We start from the raw sequence: 23518 nt of genomic DNA on the forward strand, positions 1-23518 counted from the left end.
TTAATTAAGGCTGTAGTCGGCTTTCGTTGGCTGTATGGTGAAATACCTGCACGTGTAAGAAATAACTGTCGTTTTTACATATCAAAATTAAGCTTATTTTAAATAAGTTCTCTCAATACATGGATATGGCACTATGTTATTCATTTCAGTCTTTCCATCAATGTAGACCACAATTGCATTTCACTAATACAAACTTAACTATTACTACGTTTTTTGTTGACTAAAACAACAAATCATCCAAGTTGATTTAGTTTAAAGAAATTCATCAACCTTACCCTGAATTCTTTCGATCGTTTCTTTCGCCTTTTTATCCATATGAGCATAACTGTGCTACAATAATTACTTTTTCACTGGAGGTGTTTAACAAGAACGCAGAAGCGTGCCACGCAGAATCTATTATTACGTAGCTCAGTCATACGCCGAGATACGCAATTTGCTCTAATTCACTGTTCTATCCTTTCGCCTTCCGACATGTCCTTTAGATGATTACTGTTGCTAATTAGGAATGCTACTTCCTTTCCCCCGTTCTTGTTGATTCTCTTTCATATTGCAACCTTTGCCTCCTGTATGCTCCAATGCTTCCGTCTTACTCAGTCCTGTTGTCGTTTTATTGTGCCACGTTACTTCTTCATTGCCAATTTCACGACATACTTTCATTGACATCTAAGCGCGTCCGTGACATTGAAGACGAATCTGCCAAGCAAAAGGTAAGTTATATCTGAAGAAGTCTTAGGTTACTAAAGGGAAGTTCCTGCCTATCCAATTGGTACTTTCACGTGATAAGCAGTGAGACACAATAGTAAAAACGCCTCGCTGCTGGACTTGTACAATAGGGACGCATGATATGATCCCATTTACTTGAAAGGAGCTCGTTTCCACCTCTTCGATTTGAAAACGATAATTTCATAGATGACGAATAGTTCGTGAGACTCCTAACGCGAGTAATCCCTATGCGCAGCATAATTGGTCTATTGATTGACAAAATTGATGGTTAATCGTTTCCAGTTCAGATTCTCAATTGACCCCAGCCTATGAGCCGTATGTTCTTAAGACAAAAGCATTTTATTCGATGGATTAGCCCACTTGATAACCGATTCAGAAACTTGATATTAAATTGAAATATAGGTGACCTACAAAGCTAGGCTATATTCCTAAATTTAATAACTTCTCATGATATCTTCCAATAAAAAGCTAGAGCTCAAATCTTAAGTAACTTTGTACAATTGAAAAGAGTTATTTTGGTAATTTAAACGACCTCTAGACATACATTCGAGAAAAGTATTGCAATATATAGGTTATTTCGTACGTACCAGCGAAACCATACGTATGAAAAGTACTATTACGCAGTTGTTTGCTTGGAAGCGTGTGTTTTACGGTGTTACTTTCTATAATCAAAAAACCTAAAAATATGAATTATGATAATAGTACAATAAATTAGAAAATGTTTCTTTTAAAGTAAGTACACCTGCATAGGCATTTTACTCTCTTGTAACAACAATTTATTATCATCTAAATATTAATTAGTATACTAATCATTAACACAACTAGCTGAAATGCTCAGGCGCAACCAAAAATTCTCTTACCTGTAATTAGATTCGCTTCATATGGATATTTTCCACCTATTAATATTCTTAGTTTTAGAAAAAGATCTGTATTCTTTGTTTTCCAAAAATGTATTTGACTTTTGTGCCCCAATTTCTATAGTTCATTTTTTCGCCCCTGCTGCTGCTGCTGCTGCTGCTGCAAAACGACTCACAGAAATATAGGCTCGCACTCTGAGCGGGGCTAGAGGCAAAAAGCCAACTCGTGGGTCCTTTTCGAACGCGTTTCATACCTCTCGTCTACAAATGATTATATTTCTTTATCATAGTGATACTACTTATAATGATACTGAACCACTGCGTTCTTTATATGCTCAATATCATTTATTCCATCCCTCCCCTTCTACACTTACATTGTTATCGTTGTTCGGTATCTATAATTCTCGTATTTTTTACATACGATTTTCCATCTTCATCATTGCATTTCATATTCGTCAAAAGTAGAATTTTTCTTCTCATAATCAATATAAGAAAGCAATCCGCAACCGAGTTTCTTCTATTTAGCCGCTTGCCATTCGTTTCATTCAGACGACGGCTCGGCATCACTAGCTATCAACGCAGGCAGAGATTTTTCAAGAAGTTCATCTGCGCTGCTTAAAGAAGTAATAGAAATCACTTACTTTTTTCAAGCGGTTCATCAAGACTTCAGATAGCATTCCGCCTCCATATTTCAGAATTTCATATCATTTGTCTCTACATTGTTTCGTCAAGTCGTTATTTTTATTTGGCCGCTATTGTTATAATTGATATTCTTTTTTCATTCTTCAAATTACCATTACTCAAATTATCATCGCCAACACATTAATCAACCGAGAAACCAACACCTTTTACAATCTTATTCCTATTATTAGCATTTTCATCACATCTCGTCGAGTACTCGACTAATGCATAATCATTTTCTTAATTAATGATGATACTACATCATTCAACGGAAGTATTCCGTTTCATTGTTCTGTCTATGTATACGCTTGTGAATGCACTTAGAAAAAATCGGTGTCTACATCACAGCCCCTAGTTTTTTTTTGGTAATCTCATTAAGCTCCGCATTCATTTTCCCCCGAAAAGAAGAAAACCACTCGATATTTTTTAATCAGGGATGGGGGATCAGGGACCACGAGAAGATGTCGACAGATACGGGAAGAAGGGTCTTGGGTCACCACAGCTCCCGGGCAATACACGTTCGATTTTCAAATTGCTATCATACAAAGACAATCTTGAAAAACGATATCGACAGCGTCATGCGTTTGGGTGTAGCGCCGTCGATGAGCACGATGGAGTCTGCGAAATCGGTAATAATTGGATTGTACCCTAGGACGAACCTTCTTAAGCCCTCTATTGAAATGGGATACCTTGATGTCAAACATTATTTTGAATTATATAAGCATGGTAGTCTCAAAAGACACGAAGTTTTCGAGGCCAACAACGGCGCGACTTACTTGGTCTTATTTGATTACTCAAATATTGTTCCCCCGGCACAAGTATCACCAGAAGAAAACTTTCATAATCGCAGCTCAGGTGAAGACGACCGCTCAGTTTCCGATGTGTCTGTGCTGAAACTATGTTCGCCTGCGTCTTCAAATGCGAAGACATCGTAATTTTGCTTGATTCGATGATAAAGTGATTTGTTCGCTATATTCGCGAAAAAAAATCACAAAGCGGCTAATTTCCTTTGTAGGCTAGCAACAGCACGAACAAAAATTCCGTATAACATAGCTACTACCAAGGTTAAAAATTACTGATTGTTTATTTTTGTAAGAAATTTTGTCATTGCTCATTGATTTATTATAATATATTTTATTTGGTCCCTATAAACGCGAGTGCTAGATGCGGCAGGACTATTTTTAACACATTGTTTACAGACCGCGTATACACATTACGTGAAACAACGGTACCACAGCTGAACGTGCCGTCCAACCCAAAATTAGGTATTCATTTAATGTGTGCGTACATAGCAAGCATTTTATATAACACATCTTTATCATTTTTATTTTATAACTATGTATGAACAAGCACCAAAGAAAAATACCGTTTCGCAGTTCTCATTAAAAACTTCTTTTCTCTTTAAATGACAATCAATCTTGTTTTTTTTTTTTCTTTTAAACAACATTTGACACTCATCCTTTATCGCTATCAGAAGACCTTAGAAATACCGGATTGGTCAAACAGGTCGTTTTTCTTTGTCTCAAACGTATATAAATTTGCAAATTCATTAATAGACGTAAGAAATTTGCTTTTTTCATTCTGTATTATATCTTTTACCTGCCGCCGTGCATCCATCCACCCACTCTTCCGCTGTCTCAATCCAGTTTACAGTGTACTGCTTTACTCCTTGTGTGATTCCTGTGACACCATCCAATTACGATTTTTGCTACTGCAACACGACGAACTTCCACTATAATGACTTCGTTATTCCATCGCTGCTAGCTATCACAAACAAGAGAATAATGAGATGCTGAATTTTACCGTGTATTGCACCGGCGTGCACAATCTTACCATTATGACGGATTCCACGAGCACAGCATATCTGTACTCTATTTCTTTATCTATTTCAGTTAAAATGTCACGAATTGCCTCCAATATACTTCGCTGTAATTGTTACTTGTCGCAGGTTTATTTAGGGAGCCGTTCGAGATTTTTGCCAACATCACCGTAGCTAATCGTCAGTTCTATACCAGGACCGTTAGCAATTAATTACTGCTAGTTACAAGTGACTGTTGTATTGCTTTGCCTGTTGTTGTCACCAAAAACTTCGATTTCGTCGTCAGAATTGCTAATTTTCTATCTTTACCACTATGTACGAGCCGGAGTGTGTATGTGTTACTGTCTCTTTTGTTGTAGGATAATTTCTGTCGTTTTCATAATTCATATTCAAATTATTCAATTTATATTACCAGCATAATTTAGAATTGCTATTCCTTCCTAGTCATCATATTGCCTCTGTGCTGTTATTTTCTAGATAGTGGGTCAGCATTCTTGGGGTCTTTTGTTGTCACCCAGTTCAATGACCCACTATATTATGAATTTGTTCGAGTAATGCAACACATCGTCATGAAAACGTCACTACCGCTTTTCTTTCATCCTTTTTCTGCATCGCTTGATCAGTTACTGCAATATCATTATGCTACAGCGTATATATATTCTTAGAATTCGAAGCATTCGTAATAATACGTATAGCATTGTTTACAGATTGCGCTCCCGTACGGCTACGGTGTGTGGCCGATTGATCACAGTTGGCGCACAGAGTAACCATCGAGCCGACGGTACCTCCCCGAATTCGAGCTGCGACACACAACAACTGCCATCTATCCACAAATGGTCAGGAGCCTGTGGAGTTGGCCGGGTCGCTGCGACGAAGAGGCAGCGGCAGACGTGGTTTCTGTTTGTCATCTTCATCTCTTCGCCATATTTGCTCGTGCTTTCTTGCTGTGCTAGGTCATCTGAAGTAGTTTCATTCATTTCGTTTTATTTAATCATTGTTATCAGCACTGGTACACTCCGTCGGTTCCTTTCATGTGAATTATTTACGCTCACCAATTTACTCGTTTTCAAGTTTACGCATCATTTAGCCTTGATACACAGAGTCACGGAAACACGTTTCAAAAGCGTGTAGACATGTTTTGGAATTCGTTGCCTCTACGTGCTTTCGCTGTTTTTTTCGTGATTTTCATAGCTTCGTTACAGGGCAGCTGACCGTTGTTGAGTGCTTTTTTTCAGTACGTTTCTGTACAATTAACGATATATATCACTAGCTACTGGTCTAAGATAATTCTAAAACCGTAGAAAAAACGCACCTTTTTTATAATAAGGGCGAAAAATGTCTGCAAGGCAGATTTGATCAAATTTGAGTCCCTCAACAACAGCCTCTCCCAGGATATAATGTCGTTATATAAACGTTACGTTTTCACCAGCCCTCGTTTCTACTTTCCGACTGTACTTCTTTTCTCATCCGATCATAGTGTCATCATAAATAATCGGTTTAACGTCAATCACTTATCGGTAGTGGTTTCTCATTAGATTCTGTTCAGAACGTTGCCGTAGCCCGTTAGAGCGCTCGTTGATGGCCGCGCACGAAACGTAAAGTAGCATTTGTATCTTTCCGTCTGACAGTGGTTGCGTTCTAGCATTTGTACCTGCGACCTCGTCTTGGCGAGGCTTCGCATAAACGTTCGACTCTTTTAACACGCCGTCATAGTGCAATGCGAATTTCATGGCACGCAGAAAGCGCCCCCATGACTGGGTCGAGTACATGATGTTTGCGAGCGTGCAGCTACAGGCATTCGTCAACGTACTGACTCGTGGCAGACTGAGCGAGCTGAAAGGCAGCTGTTTGCACAACTTGAGGATGCTGCCTGGCAGCCAGGTAGGCAAGCAGAACGGCATAGATTTTACGGGACACTGAACTGAGTGTTGCTTTGAACTGGTTTTAGCGACGTTCCGCTCGGATCACAGTGACGGATGAGTCTAGGTCATCAGAGTGCGACAGAGGAACAACCCGCGCTGACGAGATCACGAATCGTTGGTCATTTGTTCGGCGCGAGTGTGACAAGGGGGTCATTTGACTACATGGAAGCCAAACACTAAGCAGTCCGGAGCGTTCCTTGTCTCCGTCCCCTTACCGGATCAGATCACAGTTGCTATACACATTGTATTTATACATGTTGTTGATACGTGTATATATATATATATATATATATATATATATATATATATCGGTAACTATCTTTTGTCCCGCGCACAATTGTACCGAACCTGCTGCTGCCGCTTTTGCTGCATAATGGACACCTATGTGCTTTTGTCATGAATCAGATTTTCTCTTCCCTTCACGACGCAACCTCTCCATTATTCGAAATAAATATGTGGAGTGGATCGAGATTCCTGGTGTTTGTTTTTAATGATGCGTCGCCAGCATGGGTTGATTATATTCGTTATCTATATATTAATAAACTGTTTGTATATCGACCAGACTTCAGAAATACTTGTTGACTCGATAATCGTTGGCATCTTGAGTGAAGAAGGATTCGCGACACTGCTTCCGAGTGTCTTTTTCTTCTACTGCTGCTAGTTCTAACGATTGTGTAATGGTAGTAAATGATTGATGGACTATCGTGTTTCAATATCCTTGCAACTGTTTACTCTTCTTCATTACTGAATGATGATTGGATATTTGGTAGTATCGTCACGTGTAAATGTCATCGTCGTTGTGAAGCCCTTTCCAGTCCTCAGTTGGTCATCCTCGCTTCAATCTATCTGTCATTCCCTCCATGTTTGCCTTATTCTTCCTTATCACCACGATATCATGATTAATAGTCATCGTCGTACATGATTTCCTCGAGGGCACTGGCGTCCGACCCATACACCACATCATCGTACATGTTGTCCATAAACCGCCATAACACTTCCTGAAATCATTAAAAAGGACAAGAAAATAACACGCTTGAGTTTTTTCAATTCTAACAGAGTTTGCTTATGTATATACATTTATCGTATACAAATTTTACGTTGGCATGCTGTTTGATGAGGACGTTTTTTTTCTCTTGTCATGCGCTGATGGTTGACTGAATAATGCACGTAAACTGCACTATCTTTATCAGACTTCGTGTGTCACAGAGCACTAAAATAGGTTTCTTGAGTTTGAGTGCTTGCATCTACAATCGGATGCAGCGATGTGTGTCCGATCTAATTTTTTAATGAAAAATTATCTAGCCAAAGATTATTGAAAATTAAAAAGGTTATTCGTAATGTGGATAGCCAGGCGCGGACTATTGAAAATAAAAAAGGTAATTCATAATGGGGATAGCCGGGCGCGGACGAAGTCCACAATAAATACGATGAACTTGCAACATTTGTTTTCGCAGGAAAGCGTTTAATGAATCCCCGCGCTGTCGCGTTCCAAACTCCCTTACAGGAACATTGTTTCATACTGTACCCGCTTAATGCTCGCCCATACACTACGGTCTCTATCTGACAGCACGGCTATTTACCCTACGACGTTCAGCTACGTAGTCGAACCCAAATAATAAGCTTATGGTACATCATATTACCATAATTATTACATTTATTAAGGTTGGCCTTATAATTATTACTTATTGCAATGGCTCGCCACAGGCGCATGTGGTTTCCAACACCAGAAATGCGCGTTGCTATTTTTTTTTGGTTGGTTGATTGGTTTGGCGCTTAATGCGCACGTGTAAATTTTGGCTTGTATAGAAGAGTTCCAGCAGAAGGCGGCAGTAGTAGAATTGGTGATACGAGTTGTAGTGGCTTCAGTGGTAGGCAGAAGTGCACTGTAGATTGGCAATGCGGTCGTGGTGCTTCGCCTTTATCAGCATACCTCGAAGATCTGCACGCTTCCCTCGGCGTCGAAGCGTCGACGGGTTGTAGGAGGGCCAGCGTCAGGAGCCGGCGTGCCGTCTGGAAGAGCGTGTTTGTAGAAACATTTGTTGGCGAAGGGGCAAGTACTACGGCCCTGCTTGAAGTACTTGCACGGCTTTGTCGCTAACGCGTTCTTGTAACCCTCAATAAGCGCCCGCTTTTCTTCACCTCGGTCGACGAAATATGAAGAAGGCGTCACAAAGTCAGATGGCGTCCGACACTCGGGACAGCCACGGACAGTCTACAGCGCAACAAAAAAAAAACGCAGAAATGCACGTGGTAGTAGTAAATGACGATTTAGACCTATTATAAGAACGTACATCTGTAGAAGTAAGTGTAGACACAATGTAGCCATTTATTTTTTAGTTTCTACGCAACAGCATACTAACAGGAGAAATCGTGCGCACACAGCTGTTACGGAATACTGACAATATAAACAGTTATACAATAATATAAAGATGTTTTTATATCAGGTAATCAGAAATATATAACTCTTCAAACTTACCTTTGTATCGAAAGTTTTAACCTGTCGCCATTGCCGAATACACTGCAAGCAGAAGACATGTGCGCACGATTCGAGGATACCGAACCTTCTACTCGAAGGAGGCTCTTTTTCGAGGACTGTCTCCATACAGACGCCACATGATAGGGATGCTGATCGAGCAATGGCCGCCGCTAGTTCAGCATGCTACAAAAGCGAAAGGAGCACCAACCGCCATCGGTTTTATTACTAGAACCATTGGATGTAAAAACAAAGTCCCTAGTGCGTTTTAATAATTTTACCATTTTGTATCGACAGTATTCGCTAATTGATGATCGAATAAAACGTATTACAATAGGCTACAAATGAAGTAAACTATTACTACTACGCTCGCTTCATCGTCCAAAGCCAAAATCAGTGTGTAGACTGTTTGTAATCAACGCCGATTTAACAAACCGTTGAAAAGTCACAGAAGTACCGGCTTCCGTTTTGCACCGTCTCCAGATTTATCTATAAATACATCTATAAAAAAATATAAAAAAGAATAATAGCAATTTATCATACTAGTTACCACAACATCAATGAAAGAAAAACTAACCTGTTGCTGTTGTTTTAAACAATCCTTCCGGTGCTGTTTGACGAGGTCAGGGTTGTGTGGGTGGAGGATAAATTTGTTGCAGGCATCACAGTATTCACCGTGAACAGCACGGCACCGCTTATCTGGGCACGCACCCGAGATCATATGATACTCGCACAAAGGAAGACGTGATAACCGCGCACGCTCCGCCGCAAGCGGATCGGCGAAGGGCCGTACTGCATCGGCAAACGAACGACCGTCGACCACTCCTCCAGATGATCCTAAATTAAGAGGAGGCAAAAATAATGGATAATAACTTATCCATAGCAGGTTTACACCCAAAGATAACTGAGTACTACATAAACGAATAAAATACTACGTAAGTGATATTAAAGCATTATAATGTCAAGAAAATTATCATTAGTACTTCATTAGGTCAAATAATACATATGTTTAAAAAAATGTGGGTGAAGAAAACAGTACATACTACGCAATAAATATTGTGACAGTAACGGGTAAGACTATTAGCGAAATATTTCGCAAAAACAAGTCCTCGCACTGCCATAACTTAATGGTATACGTATCCGCCTGCTATACTGTAATCTCGTCGATAAACAATCGCATTTTTCCGCACTACGGATTCTTTCGTGTATAAAATACATGCCTACCTGATGCTCCTGGTCCATGGAAATGAAGGCTTTGTCCCCCACTGCTACTGCTGCCTCCATAATGTCTGCTGCCGTCGGTGGCCGGACTACGTGGTTGATGGGAGTTTCTACCTCGAGAGATCACTTCTCGATGGCCGTTGGAAAGCCTGCGAACGTGATCGTCCCGACATCGTTTGCCGTACCGGCATTCACCCTTCTGGAAGTAGCTGCAGAAGTCCCAATCGCGGATGAAAAGTCATACAGATTTATAGATTATATGTGGTTGTTCTTCCGTATTTCGACACAGTATTGCGTTGTCATTAAACCGAGTCCTACACCTCTTATATACCTAAAAATTAGTTTCGATAGTTTTGTGTTCTTAGATTTCAAACCCTTTAAAATTCAAATCAAACGAATACCGATATTTGTTTTCAGAAGTAGCACGTACTACGTAACACGTACGTGTACGAGTGAACTTCTCGTGTTCTCATTCAAGCATATATAATGAGTGTTTCGCCAGGCTTTAGTCAATAAAGTCAATAAATATCATACCCTAGCTCATGACTGTTGAGTTAAAAGAAACCGAATCTTGCTACGATCTGGACCTTAGTTCTAATAATCCGAAATTTACTCGGTAACATCTAATATATATCCTTAACTCGCTAGTTCGAGCAGTCTGAAACTGTCCTATCCTTAATTACCATTTTGCCAAAATAAAAAAAATGTAGATTTACATCCTTTTGATACAAATCTACATTTTTTTGTTACGGCCAAGAAGAAATTTACCACACTGGATATTTCTTCAATATCATATCAATAATAACTAAAGTAAAAAAAACTAAAAAAAATCACTACCAGTAATTAGACGTTTGACGTAATCCCCAACGGCGGTCGCGCACGTAAACATTCACAAATAAAAATGAAAGTAATATCGGTGAAAACTGCCTTGTTTAGTGGAAGTAGTACAGATTTCTGTGAAGTGCTTGCTGTCGTTTGAAGGTCTACCATTGACGAGCCACGAGCCATCGATACCATATGTCTCATTCCGCTTAGGCTACCTCGAGCACGGCAATACGCACTGACGGACCACGCATATACACGTTTTTCAATAGCACTGGGGATCACCATATTTATCCAAAGAGAAGAGAGCCAATAGTAGAAATTGTCGAATCGGCCAGCCACAAGTAATCGAAGACAACGCCATGTTTCGAGAGCATGTAAAACTTACGTTGATATATACAATAAAGTAATCGCGCCACATGAACATATGGCTAATGACCTCGAAAAATGGTTACACTCATGGAGTAAATTGATAATAAGTCCGTTTAGCATTCGGTTGAAACCATCAGCGCACGACCCAGCGGGCGTATTTTTCACTCATCAACAACAAATATCTATTGCTTACAGAGCAGTGCCGTACGGCGAATCGATTACGACTGGACAACAATTCAATTCAGATTATTTTTCAGCAACATAAAAAGACATCTAACTTTTAGGAAAATACAAGCTATACAACTACTCCTAGCTTGCATTATTTAACTCCAACCCAGGCGTTTCGCTTTTTCAATTATTCGCTGTAATTTACAGTCGGATTTTCTGTGATCTATATCGTAGGAATGCTCCATAAAGGCTCGTTTAGCACTGGAGCCTGAAACAATTAAGCAGCATTATGTTCCAATCCTCTTAACAGGTTTATTATGCACAAACATGGTCATCTACACATATTTATATATATCTATTTACATTACCATACACCAGCAAAACAACATGAGTTTACTTACCGGCAGACATTGTCGACAATTCCGGTTGCTCTGTCGTGGGAAAATCTGCACTCGTTTCCATCCCGACACGCATTTGCAAGAAAATATCTAACCGCACAAAAATATAGTGATAAGACTATTGTTAATCACGTGTAACACTGACTGCTTTGATCGTTGGCCAGAACTAATGCGGGCCCGTTTATGCGAACGGTTGTGTGTGAAGTTTATATGAACACCCTGTTCACTGATCGATCATCAATTCATATTTTCCATTACCAATAAGAGCACCAACAGCATCAGCTGCAGCAATAATGGCGAATTTGCCACACCAAGTGTCGCAGACGTTTTTGTCATATGGACACTTACCCACGCACACATCGGGCCATATACCTAACAACACACTTCACTAAATCCTGCCGGTTTGATCGTAGCAGTAACTGCTGTAGCAAACCCTTGTATGGAACATATGTTGCTTATTCAGCAGCGCATCAAATAGAACATGCGTATTTAGGCTGTACCCAGGGGAAGGCGAGGAACAGCCCATGGGATGAAAACAAACCAAGGGATAAGCCATGAAGAGCAGTGAGAATTAGGCCATGCATTCTTACAAAGCAGTATGCACGGCAGTATTCTGGACTGGAGTCTGTTGCTATGAAAATTCGTCCCCAACTTCTCGCAACAATCAACCATAACTACTGTATCTCGAACGATGCCACAATGAATGCGTGAAATTCACGTAAGAACCAACTATTCTTATGCTGCTGACTGGCTAACTGGCGGTCGGTTCTTCGTATGGAGTTTTGTGTAATCAGTTATAGGCAGATCGACACCTCATGTAGGACACAGCAGTTCTTTCGTTGCCAAGGAAATTTTTTTTTTTCACATAGAGGAGTCAACGCTGGGGTTTTAACAAGGACAGTCGCAACTGCTTGCCTAGATTAGTCACCTTGGTTAGGAAGCCTCACGCCAATATATGCAATGAGAAACCTTCAAATCGTCATAAATTCTAATTACCTGCAGAGAATACTTTTTGTGGCCACCTCCGCCATCTTCGACTGATGGACTAATGTGCACGGGTAGGCTCAGTCTAACTCACTGACTGTGGCGGACACTTTTGAATAGTTGTTGACACTGGTTTCGTTATTTTGGCTGAAAACGACGCCGGCCTACGATTTATTGTCAGAAGGAATACAAGCTTTAACCGCATTGGGTTTCGCGCGCCAGTCTCGAGTGTTATGATGGAAGACGTATTTGCAAGTTGTTCTCTGTGAAATTTTGGATTTTTTTTCAGTTATGTTGCTTTCAATTTTGCTGGACCTACAATACAGACGAATGTTTACATTCGTAAGCAATGACTTAACATTCCTTATTAAAAATATGGCAAATCTAGCGCGAACTCCGGTCCCCAATTCTATACAGGCAGTACATTTTGAAAATATACGTAAACTTCGAATAGTTGGAAACGCATAGTAAAAATTCAAAACATCTACTAATTCAAATTGTATCCGAGTCTGAAGGCGATTGTTATAAGGAAAAAAAATACTTACGTTCAAAATCTTTTGGATAACTGCTTTTTTGCCAGATATTTTCCAACGTGTGTCACTTATTTCCCTTATAGACGAGCAAAAAATGCCCCAAGAACTATTCCTGACTCGACACCGACAAACCTAGCACCCAGCATAGCGTTCACAATACAAATCAAATTTCAAATTTGCGCGCACTTCTCGCTGCCCGCCAGCGCCGGAGCTACCCGTTGGTTTTAGTCCGCAAGTTATATCCCAGCTGTACTGTCAATAGTGGGTGGGTCTGTGTCGCCTACCTGATTTTGTCACAAATCGGCAGAATTTGCAAGCAAAATGGATGAGGAATACGACGCCATCGTTCTCGGCACCGGCCTCAAGGTAAATGCATTCACGAGATTGGTTTACAATAGTTCAGCCGCCTCATAGTTGGTGAACGGTTCCGGCATCGTGGCAACGATCGGTGTCGCCTCGGCACTAGTGGCTCTCTATTGCTGTTGCTATTGCTGATACATTGATATTTGAAACTTGGTCCGAGAAACTCCAGAGCCCAGCCGGCGTGAGCCCTCCGTATACAAGCGACGGGCACGATCTCTCAACCGTACATCGGCCTGAACCGGTTCCATGTTCCCCAGCCGATTGATTGCGTATTGTGACCGACGATATACGAACGAAACGGTGTTTGACAGCTTGATTTCTGTCCGGATTCGGCAGTCTCGTCCCTCCTCTACAGACCCGGGATGCAGGCGACGGCGGCGCACTCGTTACAAATAACTCTAAACGCCGGATCGTACAGCACCGGGTCACGGACGTTGCTCTCGAATCGAAAACGTAACGTTATATTAATTATTAATTGTTCTTTACAGCTAGGCGTTCAGTCGACTATTGATATTAGCTAAAATTATGCCGCTGGTAGAATCTTGGAACTGTTGCCGGCTTTAATTGGCTCCTGCTGTTATCGTATGATTAGCTATTGGCTAAATCACGAAACCCTGTGTTGAGATGTAGATATGGAAATTTGATTTCAGTGAAATGTCAACATTTCGCGACCTATGCTAGGCAAATTTTGCTGTTTTAAATGCCGATAAGCAAAAGCTCTTACTACTTAATAACACCGTTCATCTCAGCCTGTACCCATTTGGCTAATAATTTATCGACGATCAACTTTTGTTATAGGTGACGCCTACTCGATAACTGAAGATTAGCGGTATAATTTATCTTTTTTAGGAGGCGAGTGAACTTTATTGCTGTACGTTTATTGAAAGACCATCAATTTAAAGATTATTTACTGATAAAACGCGATTTCCGTACCATCCTCTGGAGTATTAGTTGTCAATATTAAAATTCCTATTTGTCAATTATTTTAATTTATCGATATGAAAGTATTTCATTTACAATCTCTGTTTCTAACTAAATTGGGTTCTCAGTGTCTATATTATTATGAAAACTTATTTCCTTGCTAATAGAAACGCGACACATAGGCTGTGTTTCATGCACCTAAATATAGTAATTATCTTTGCATATGATACTTGTTTATTTTCACCGATCTATTCTTTTAGTAAGCAAATTTGTTTTTTTTCACGCTGTTCTAAAAAAACTGAGTTACCTACAACTATACACTGATTGCGGAACTGTTACTTCGATTTCGATTGTACAGATTTTCTATGGTGAGATTGAATAGCAGCTACTTATTCCGTTTTGTAGCATACTAGTAATCCGATAGCGTAATAGAATCAGGATTTCGATATCCAATGCTTTCCACCAACAGGCTGATGAACATAGAGGTCTCTTATACCATGAGGCCTTGTCGTTCGTTTATGATATGATGACCACTATCAACAACGGCATAGTGAAATTGTCTTTCTTTACTTTAATCACTTAGGTATGATTATTTAGTTTTTTGCACGTCATGTGGTTTTAGTTAGTACTGTTGTCGGTGTCTTTATGACTGTCATCTATTGAGCCCCGTGGAAAATGTAATTTCTTGATCAACGATTGTCTGTACAGATCGACCTCATCCGCCAGTACGAACTGATGGTAGCTATGATTGCTTCGTTGTGTGGTGTTTGTCTTCCGTCGCGGTCCAGTTTCAATATCGTCCACTGCAGTAACAAATAACACGGAGTTGCTGAGTCGCCGAAAAGCCTTTCATTTAGCAGACTTCTGAGTGCTCGTTTGCCGAAACTAGTCAAACGCTGGCATTTGCGATGTCTGTTTCTTTTCCATCGCTTTTCTGTCATTTTCGTCTGCTGTCTGCAATAGTCCCGGTTGGCAACAATGTTGTAGGGTTGCCACCTGGACGCGACGAGCCTGGCTAGATCAGTCATTTATTGTGGCTGACGACTAACCGGCCAACGTCCGTCCGATCGGGTGCTGTCAGTGGTGCAGGCAGCCAGCGCAGTAACAGTAGTAACACTTCTTTCTAGCAGCTGATACTCTGCTCCTGCTGGTGGTTTGCCGGTGATGCTGTCTGCGGCAATCAGGAGGAGAAGCGAGCAACAGGCAGCCGCAATAGAAGACTGATTGCGTACTGCAGAGCGACGATTGCGGCGGACATTGCTAGTTAGGACAAACTTTACGCTAATGGTCAATATTTGTTGCCGATAGCAGAGGAATGGTAAAATGAGAAAATTCCTGCAGCAGGTAGTGAATACGGGTATATAAAACGGCGGTGAACTAGAAGGCTAAATGGAGCATCAATACAATTAGCAGCCACCGGCTCCGTGTGGTTTCGTCTATAGGCCGGGAAGGTCCGAACAAAGGTCGGTGGGTGGGTGGGTGGGTGATTAGGTAGGCAGGCAGTTCCTCAAGAGTGGCCACGATATTGTTAGTAGCAGAGCGTGATGTATTTCCGGCCAGCAGTAACTTGCTAGGGTAGAGTAGACCATGAAGGGCGTTTTTCAGGGCGAGCGAAATCAACGATAGCAACAATAACCGTATTGCCGCCAGCTGCTGCTACTGCAGCGAGTACCGGCTAGAGAGACGTCATTATGTATAGATGGGAATACTCCTAGCGTAGCTACCGTAACACTTGAAAGTCGACCGCCTGAGTAAGCAGCGATGGCAGCGCGATTGCGAGGTGTTTCGTTCACCTCGCTGGAATAGCGGTGAGGGCTCTTGCTGCCGGCTTGGTAAAGCTCTTTGTCCCTATTGCAAACAGGTCAATGGCTGCTGCCAGTGGTAAGTCTGTTGCTTCAAACAGTGGTCTTTATTTCGGTTGATGCTGGCGGTTGGTAAAACCTCTAATGATGTCTGAAGTGAACACGATCTGTGCGCTACTAGTAGGGATCTGTTACGGTCTGGGGTCTAATAGCGGCTTTAGCCCAACAACCGTCACCAAAATATGCCTCGGCGAATCCGATGTTGACACGCCAGTAGTCCAAAAGGCCATGAACATGAGGCCTGTTTATCACTGCTCGGTATGGTTAGGTGCAAGACTGCTATTACCGTGTGCCGCAGCTTTGTTTAACAAAGGTACCTAGGTGGCGGCCTACTGGAAGATAGATTCCGCCGACGCACTGTTTTCTAATAGCGACAACAGAAGCAACAAAAGTATGCAACCAGAAATCGTCTTTGACGTCAGAAGTGGAAGTGCCCGACATTTACCCTGTTGACAGTCGGGGAGTCACAGAGCAGAGAACAGTTTATGCTGGTGCTACGACGCTGCCCCTGCAAAAGAACATTACGTAGGTCTTGTTGAAGAATACACAACAATGGCGGAAGCGGCGACAACGAATTGGCAATCAGGTTGGTTGTCAGCTCGCCAGACAACAAGAGAATGGGAGAATGCGTTGTGCTCTACTGGGCACATTGGATCGTAGACACATTAAACATACCAAGTTGAAGCCTAAATTGACCGTGGTAGACTTGTAGCAAAACTTCTCTTATTAGCAAATCACGGGGCAAGCTGCTTCTGGCTTGACAGAAATAATGTGGAGAACATCTTCGGTGTAGAAGGAAAACCTACAGCGACTGCGTGCTTGTCTAGTTAGCGGACTTCCTCTTAACTAATAATAAAAAAGTTTGATGGCTTTAAACTGTAAATCATCACTACTGATTTTCGCTAAGAAAAAATCATTCAGTCGAAAATTAGTTCATACTAGCCAATCTGTTTTGCAAGCTCTAGGATAAATATTTGCAATTAACGCTGCCTTTCGGTTGTTTCGACCATAATAATGTCGACATTTTCCATATTCGCTCCACGGGCACTGGTTGTATTTTGAATTGTTACCAATTATTTCAGAGACAGCAGTTGGGTTTATGGTCTTCGCTTGACTACCAGTAATCTGCACTTCATTAATAAAATTAAAAAATTTCTTTTAATAGACAATAGTTTCTATAAAGTAAAGTGAAATGATATTGATGCGCACTTTCTTAATGTAGGGTAGTAAATAAACAATCAAATGCTTCAATGTTACTGCCGGAGTAAGGCAGAGAGGCTAATTTGGGCTGGTGAATAAACCTTCAAATGCTTCAACGTTACTGTCCGAATAAGGTAGAGCGGTTAACTGAGAATTCGTCTTCATAGAAACGTACCAGCATACACCACCTTTTCGTGGTTTTCATGTTTAATCGTAATCTTATGTGTACATCCTGCTATATGTTAGATTTCGCTTAGCTAAATTACTTTGTGAGGCAATATGTACACTTACATCCACCTTGTGTCGATACCCATATTGGTAGCTGCCCATAGTCGCCAATAAAAAAAGGTCAAACTTACTTAGGCTTCATTGCTTTGTATGCAATCGATTGTATTCGCGACTGCAGTCTTTACAATGATTTGCATGCATAGCCTTAGATGTGGAACCCTCTAAAAAATCTGAAATCCTACATCAAAGGCACAGTATTAAATTATCACAAGATTCCAGAGAGGTTTGAGATTTATCATTGTTAAGTAAACAGTATCTAATAGCGTAGGGACTCACTTTTGTAAGTTAACGAGAGCCCTCGTGCTCTAATGGACTTACGAGGAACGACGAAATAGTTTAAATTTGAAGTCCTCAAGAGGGAAGTTTTGACAGTGTAGTCGTTGGAATCGTTCAAGATAAGTACCGACAGATTACGATTTATAGGTTCTAATAAGCAATTTGAGCTCGAAAGCCGTGGTATAAACCCTTGTATGACTCGCTACACGTTTGAGCATTCGTTGTTCATGGGAAAACATTTGCTGGGACTAAGAAAGCAAAGTTTATAAGCATTTGGTTCCCATCTTCGCTGGATGCTGTAATTGGGTCATATGTGTATTTCACCGGTTCCTCACACAAGGAAAGTAGACTCGTTTCAAATGAGTTATGTTCGTTGCTTTTCACAGGAATGTATACTCTCCGGTATGCTTTCGGTGTCTGGAAAGAAAGTCCTACACATGGACCGCAACAAGTATTATGGCGGTGAATCAGCGTCAATTACTCCCCTTGAAGAGCTTTTCTCTAAATTCGAGATCCCAACTGCTGGCCTTGAGGAGTACGGCCGTAGCCGTGATTGGAATGTCGATCTTATTCCTAAATTTTTAATGGCTAACGGCCAACTTGTTAAGCTGCTGATTCACACAGGTGTGACCCGCTATCTCGAATTTAAATCGTGTGAAGGCTCGTACGTCTATAAGGCCGGCAAAATCCATAAGGTGCCGGCCGATGAGAAAGAAGCACTTGCATCGGGTCTCATGGGCATGTTCGAAAAGCGTCGCTTCAGGAATTTCCTCGTGTTTATCCAGGAGTTCAATTTCGACGACCAAAAGACGTGGAAAGAGGTCAACCCTAATACTACAACGTCGCTACAGCTTTATGAAAAGTTCGGCCTGGACAAGGAAACGCATGACTTCACCGGTCATGCGCTGGCTTTGTTCAGAGACGACAATTATCTTGCACAGCCGTGCGGTGAGCTTATTCGTCGCGTTAAGCTCTACTCGGACTCACTGGCGCGCTACGGAAAATCTCCGTACCTATACCCCCTTTACGGACTGGGTGAGCTACCCCAGGGCTTTGCGCGTCTGTCTGCGATTTACGGCGGAACATACATGCTTGAAAAACCCATCGACGAAATCGTGATGGAAGATGGTGAGTTCAAAGCTCCGGAAATTTTACGGAGTTAATTTTTAATTCTTTGAATTTGTTCACATAAAAAGCACACTTACACAGATTTTTTTTTAAATAACAGTTTATAGCAGAAGTAGTATTAATGACCTCTGGTAATGCTATAGTCAAATAACGGTTCCGTACGCCTTAAAGGATCGCATTCTATTTTATCCTACAGGCAAAGTAGTCGGAGTGAAAAGCGGTGGTGAAACAGCAAAGTGCAAGCAAGTTTTTTGTGATCCGACGTACGTTGCCGATCGTGTCGAGAAGGTTGGCAAAGTGATCCGCTGTATCTGCTTACTCAACCACCCCATCCCAAACACAAAAGATTCTCTTTCGTGCCAGATTATCATTCCTCAAAAGCAGGTCGGCCGTAATAGTGACATCTATGTTTCAATGGTGTCGTACACCCATCAGGTCGCTTCTAAGAACTGGTTTATTGCTATGGTGTCCACGACGGTTGAAACAGCCAACCCCGAGGCAGAGATTAAACCCGGCCTTGACCTTCTTGGCCCGATCAAGCAAAAGTTTGTCCATATCAGCGATGTCTACAAGCCCAAGGATCTCGGTGCCGATAGCCAGGTGAAATCACGTTGAAATGTCTTTTTTTTCGACAAAGATCTGACTGCACAGCGAACAAAACATAGATCATTGTTAAATTAAGATAATTTTAATCTTACAAAATCAGTCTAATCTAAGCTTATTTGTTTTTCTTATTTAAGCGTCGGTTACCTATCTTCTATTATGCATAGTATGATGAATTGCACAAAGCTTGCGCTGGAAATCACACAATGTCCTGACCAAAATTAGTTAAAAATACCTTTTATGTCGATATGCTTTTTTTTCTCTGAAAATAATATTCTTCATATATAGTTAATGTGTGCCTCTTTTTGGCGTATTTGATCTGCATTTACAGATTTTTATTTCCCAGTCGTATGATGCGACTTCACACTTCGAGACGACATGCACCGATGTCGTGGACATCTTTAGGCGCGCTACTGGTGAGGATTTCGACTTCTCGAAGGTTAAGCACGACCTCGGCGATGAACAGGAATAAGAAGATTAGGAGAAAAGAAAACTGAAAGGAATTCAAAGACTTCGCCAGGTTCGAGGGGGCTGAGAGGGAGAGGCACAAACGTGAAGAAAAACTTCAGTGGGGTAGAATATAGGGACGGGTTTATGGTCCGGTGCTGATGCAGGCATGACAGATACGCACTAGTAACTGGCCCAAGCTTGACTCGCAAAAATTCCAGCCTGATGCCAGGACTAGTGGTGCTTTATGGGTGTGGTGACTGTTAGTCAATTTATAATGAACTCTGGCATGTGAAAGATGTGACGGAGTGAAAGAGTTAACGCGATACAGAAAAAGAAAATAACAAAATGGACCGAAAACCAATAGACAAACAGAAAATGATATCGTGTGACAACAAAAAAAAACAAAAGAAAAATACTGAAGGAATGAGGGACTGATAGAAAAACACATTCGAATAAGTTGGCAATAACACACCTAGAGAAAACAAAACACAGATGGAAGCACGTCGAATCGATGGAACTACAGTGTCCACTGTTGGTACGGGCGCAAGCACATTAGACGAAAAAGATATTCCCGAGACATTCAATGTTTATTACAAGCAGTGATGATGGACATGGTTATAAATGTCATTATGATTATTAACGTTAACGAGCATTACTATTATGATTATTACTTTTGATCTTTATTTTCACATTGTCATTATTTTGTAAGGAATATTGTCTTGTCGTCTCGAAAAATTTTCTTTCGTGGTGGTATTTTGATATATGATTAATATAGACGACAAAATATCCACTAGGCACTCACACTGATAAACACGACGACGATACGGAAGCCGGTAATGGTGAAAAAAAGGATGAAGAAATATAAACGATATTAACACTGGATGGGAAGAAAAGGCTGCGATCTGAGGGAGACAAAAATAACAGTGAATCCGAGTGATGGTGATACGTAGAGCAATTGCTATTAAGCATATACACTGAGCGTAATTATGCCTAGAAAAAACGTAAGTCGTACGATTCGATACACTAATAAATAACCATATATATAAATAAAAACAAAGAGCGAGTGGGTTTAATCGATTTGTGAAGGAGGTAGGAAGTAGCTGCATATATAGGGTTGAGATGATAATGCTCTTCGCTATAACGAAAATATGAGTGAGCAAATGGAATACATTGAAATGAAAGAAACGAGGTAACACCCATAAAAATCGAACTATACACGAACCATGACGACAAACAAAAAGCCAGCAACAAACACATATAAAGAAATTATATTTAGTGAATGAACCGTATGCTTAGGGAAAACCGGTAGGGGAGATGATAAACCGAGTCTCACGCGGGATTTACATAGGACTTCGGAAGTTGTTTTACTCAAGTAAGTTTTCTTCAGCGCACATTCACAAGCACCTAACAATGTCAGCATTTTGAATTACGATCAGTTGCAGTATTTAGCACTACGAAGGCAAATATGCATTAATTTGGTGGAGCCTTACAAGTGGTTCCTGTGACTATTGGATTATCAAGAAAACGTTCAGATAAGTTGGATTTTTACTACGAAATCCGTATGAAAAGATGTATTTAGTTATTATATCCGTATCGCTTTAATTCTCTAAGAGAATTGTGTCGTCGTCTCTCTTAAAACACACCCGACACATTCACATAAATCCACAAAAAGCACGCAAATAGTATCAATAAAAAAACTTAAAAATAGTATCACGATCCTTTTGAGACTATAAGCTATTGTAGGCATAGAAAGCATGAAAATGAAAGAATATAAACTACTACATACGTGAGTAAAAACTACGGGAAATATTCTACGAAAAACATCAATTAAAAAGCTCCCAAATAAAGAAAAGCTACCGGAAGTCACCAAATGAAAACGAAAGTAGCGCCCACTCGTCAAGGCAACAATGACACTTTCCACTTCGTTCCTATACTGAAGATACGCTCGAAGGGAAGATCAGCGGTCTTTCAGATGTTTCCCACCTGGCGCCCTTCATCCTTTCTGTTAGTTGGAGAGAATAGCGCGGCGAAAAGTGGTGTGACATAGTAGTTGACAATTTCTGAAAAACGTCTGGTAAAAGAAAGTAGCTGAATGGCGGTTGACAGGAAACCCGCGCAGAAGTAAGTGAAAGCTTCGTCCATCTAACGGAAACATTACTTTGGGGCGGTGCAAAGCTATAGGGAAAGACAGCGGAATAGGAAAGCGGTACCTATCTAAAGTAAATGATGGCCAGGAGAGCAAATCTATATTTACATTTATAACGATATAATAACGGTCATTAGTATGTGAAGAAAAATAGATCGCATTCGTCAGAGTAGATCTGCATTGCAGCGAAAGGTTCTCGTTAAGATTGTACTACATGACGCGTTCGACTCGGCGCACGATCCATCAAACCGATAATGTGTTTAGTAGTACATCATATTTGCTATAAATCTGGCTATATAGTCAACTAGCTGAAGGACGAACAGCTTCGAAAATTACATCAGTTGCCACAGTTCATCAGGCAGTTACCGCCGGTTAGTTAAGTTTTAGAGCAAAAAATGTCGAAAAATTCTTATTTTAGGTAGTACATCACTGCGTCTATATGTGTGTACGCTATGAATGTCCGAAGACAGACTAATCCTTTATCAACAGCTCTCCTTTACTCGAAGAAGCTTACGATTCTTAATCAAAAACGAAGTAATCACTCACTGCGGATGGAGATAGGTACCTATAGATACCACTATATAAATCTTATTAATAGATCAATCAACGTAGCGAACACACGAAGAATACATTGGGCAAACGTACTTTTTCGCCTATTCTACCACCTAATTTCGATTTATCTAGCACAAATCGACAGCGCAAGGGAAATGTCTGGCGTGCATAACCGTTAATGCAAATAACAGAAGAGTGACAAATAGCATTATCGGTATATAACGACGCAGTCTATGGTATACGAATGGGCAGGTAAATAAACGAGACATATACAAAGCAAAGCAGTCGCGTGCTCGATTGTAACTCACACGAAAAAATAGGACTAGCCGGATAGAGGATTCAGCTGCTGCTGCAGCAGGATCCGTCAACAAAAATTAAGCAAAAAGACAAAAAGCACTGCAAGTGGTCGCAATACCACTGGTTTTTAGAGGTCTGTCTAAACTTGAGATCTTATGGATACTTTAGTATGATTATAAGTTTGCATCTGGCACGTATCGGGTTCACCTGATGTACGCTGTTCTGTATCTTAGCTTTCGTGTAAATAAATTTGGCCTTCTTGGGTTTGTTGAAACTATCCATATGTTGTCTTTGTTTGCTTTCATTGATTGAGAAATAGTAGCTATTAAACTCGCAAGAGAAACTTAAAAAGTAACAATTACTAGTGCATTTTTTTGTATCGTGGTTCACCCAATAGCCTACGGTGTGTAAATTGTATTAGTATTTGATTCTGCTATCGACAGCTATACTTACACTATT

At 40.8% G+C, this 23518-nt stretch overlaps 2 protein-coding genes and 1 long non-coding RNA gene across 4 annotated transcripts; 2 read left to right on the forward strand and 1 right to left on the reverse strand.

Annotated features, from left to right (window-relative positions):
* The first annotated feature begins 633 nt into the window (after positions 1-633).
* On the forward strand, positions 634-9230 carry LOC111267204 (uncharacterized). The gene is made up of 2 exons (XR_002684463.1): positions 634-707; positions 9103-9230. It is a non-coding gene; the product is annotated as an uncharacterized LOC111267204 (long non-coding RNA).
* Positions 1473-12587, reverse strand: LOC111267203 (E3 ubiquitin-protein ligase makorin-2). Its single transcript, XM_022845292.2, has 7 exons — positions 12453-12587; positions 11460-11546; positions 9700-9905; positions 9053-9312; positions 8479-8661; positions 7933-8214; positions 1473-7000 (listed from the first exon to the last, which is right to left on the reverse strand). Exons 1-7 carry the CDS (start codon positions 12485-12487, stop codon positions 6902-6904), a joined length of 1152 nt encoding a protein of 383 aa, XP_022701027.1. The 5' UTR covers positions 12488-12587; the 3' UTR covers positions 1473-6901.
* Positions 12588-13196: 609 nt separating this feature from the next.
* Gdi (GDP dissociation inhibitor) lies at positions 13197-23336 on the forward strand. Of its 2 annotated transcripts, none has more exons than XM_022845291.2 (4): positions 13197-13339; positions 18270-19011; positions 19208-19611; positions 19946-23336. In XM_022845291.2, exons 1-4 carry the CDS (start codon positions 13295-13297, stop codon positions 20084-20086), a joined length of 1332 nt encoding a protein of 443 aa, XP_022701026.1. In that variant the 5' UTR covers positions 13197-13294; the 3' UTR covers positions 20087-23336. The 2 variants fall into 2 exon arrangements, with proteins under 2 accessions (XP_022701026.1, XP_086827350.1); XM_086971224.1 differs by lacking the exon at positions 13197-13339 and adding an exon at positions 13411-13789.
* Positions 23337-23518: the final 182 nt, after the last annotated feature.

This window comes from Varroa jacobsoni, unplaced genomic scaffold, assembly GCF_002532875.2.
Source record: "Varroa jacobsoni isolate VJ856 unplaced genomic scaffold, vjacob_1.0 scaffold_1156, whole genome shotgun sequence".
NCBI lineage: Eukaryota > Metazoa > Arthropoda > Arachnida > Mesostigmata > Varroidae > Varroa > Varroa jacobsoni.

What these genes read in the sequence shown, in the direction of transcription:
- LOC111267203 (XM_022845292.2), bottom strand. Translation starts at nt 12,487, where the DNA reads ATGGCGGAGGTGGCCACAAAAAGTATTCTCTGCAG. An exon ending in GTTTAAAACAACAGCAACAG is followed by an intron (nt 8,662 to 9,052) that starts GTTAGTTTTTCT and finishes TCGCTTTTGTAG; the next exon opens with CATGCTGAACTAGCGGCGGC. An exon ending in GAAGCGTGCAGATCTTCGAG is followed by an intron (nt 7,001 to 7,932) that starts GTATGCTGATAA and finishes TAATGATTTCAG; the next exon opens with GAAGTGTTATGGCGGTTTAT.
- Gdi (XM_022845291.2), top strand. Translation starts at nt 13,295, where the DNA reads ATGGATGAGGAATACGACGCCATCGTTCTCGGCACCGGCCTCAAG. An exon ending in CGAAATCGTGATGGAAGATG is followed by an intron (nt 19,012 to 19,207) that starts GTGAGTTCAAAG and finishes TTTATCCTACAG; the next exon opens with GCAAAGTAGTCGGAGTGAAA. An exon ending in ATCTCGGTGCCGATAGCCAG is followed by an intron (nt 19,612 to 19,945) that starts GTGAAATCACGT and finishes CTGCATTTACAG; the next exon opens with ATTTTTATTTCCCAGTCGTA.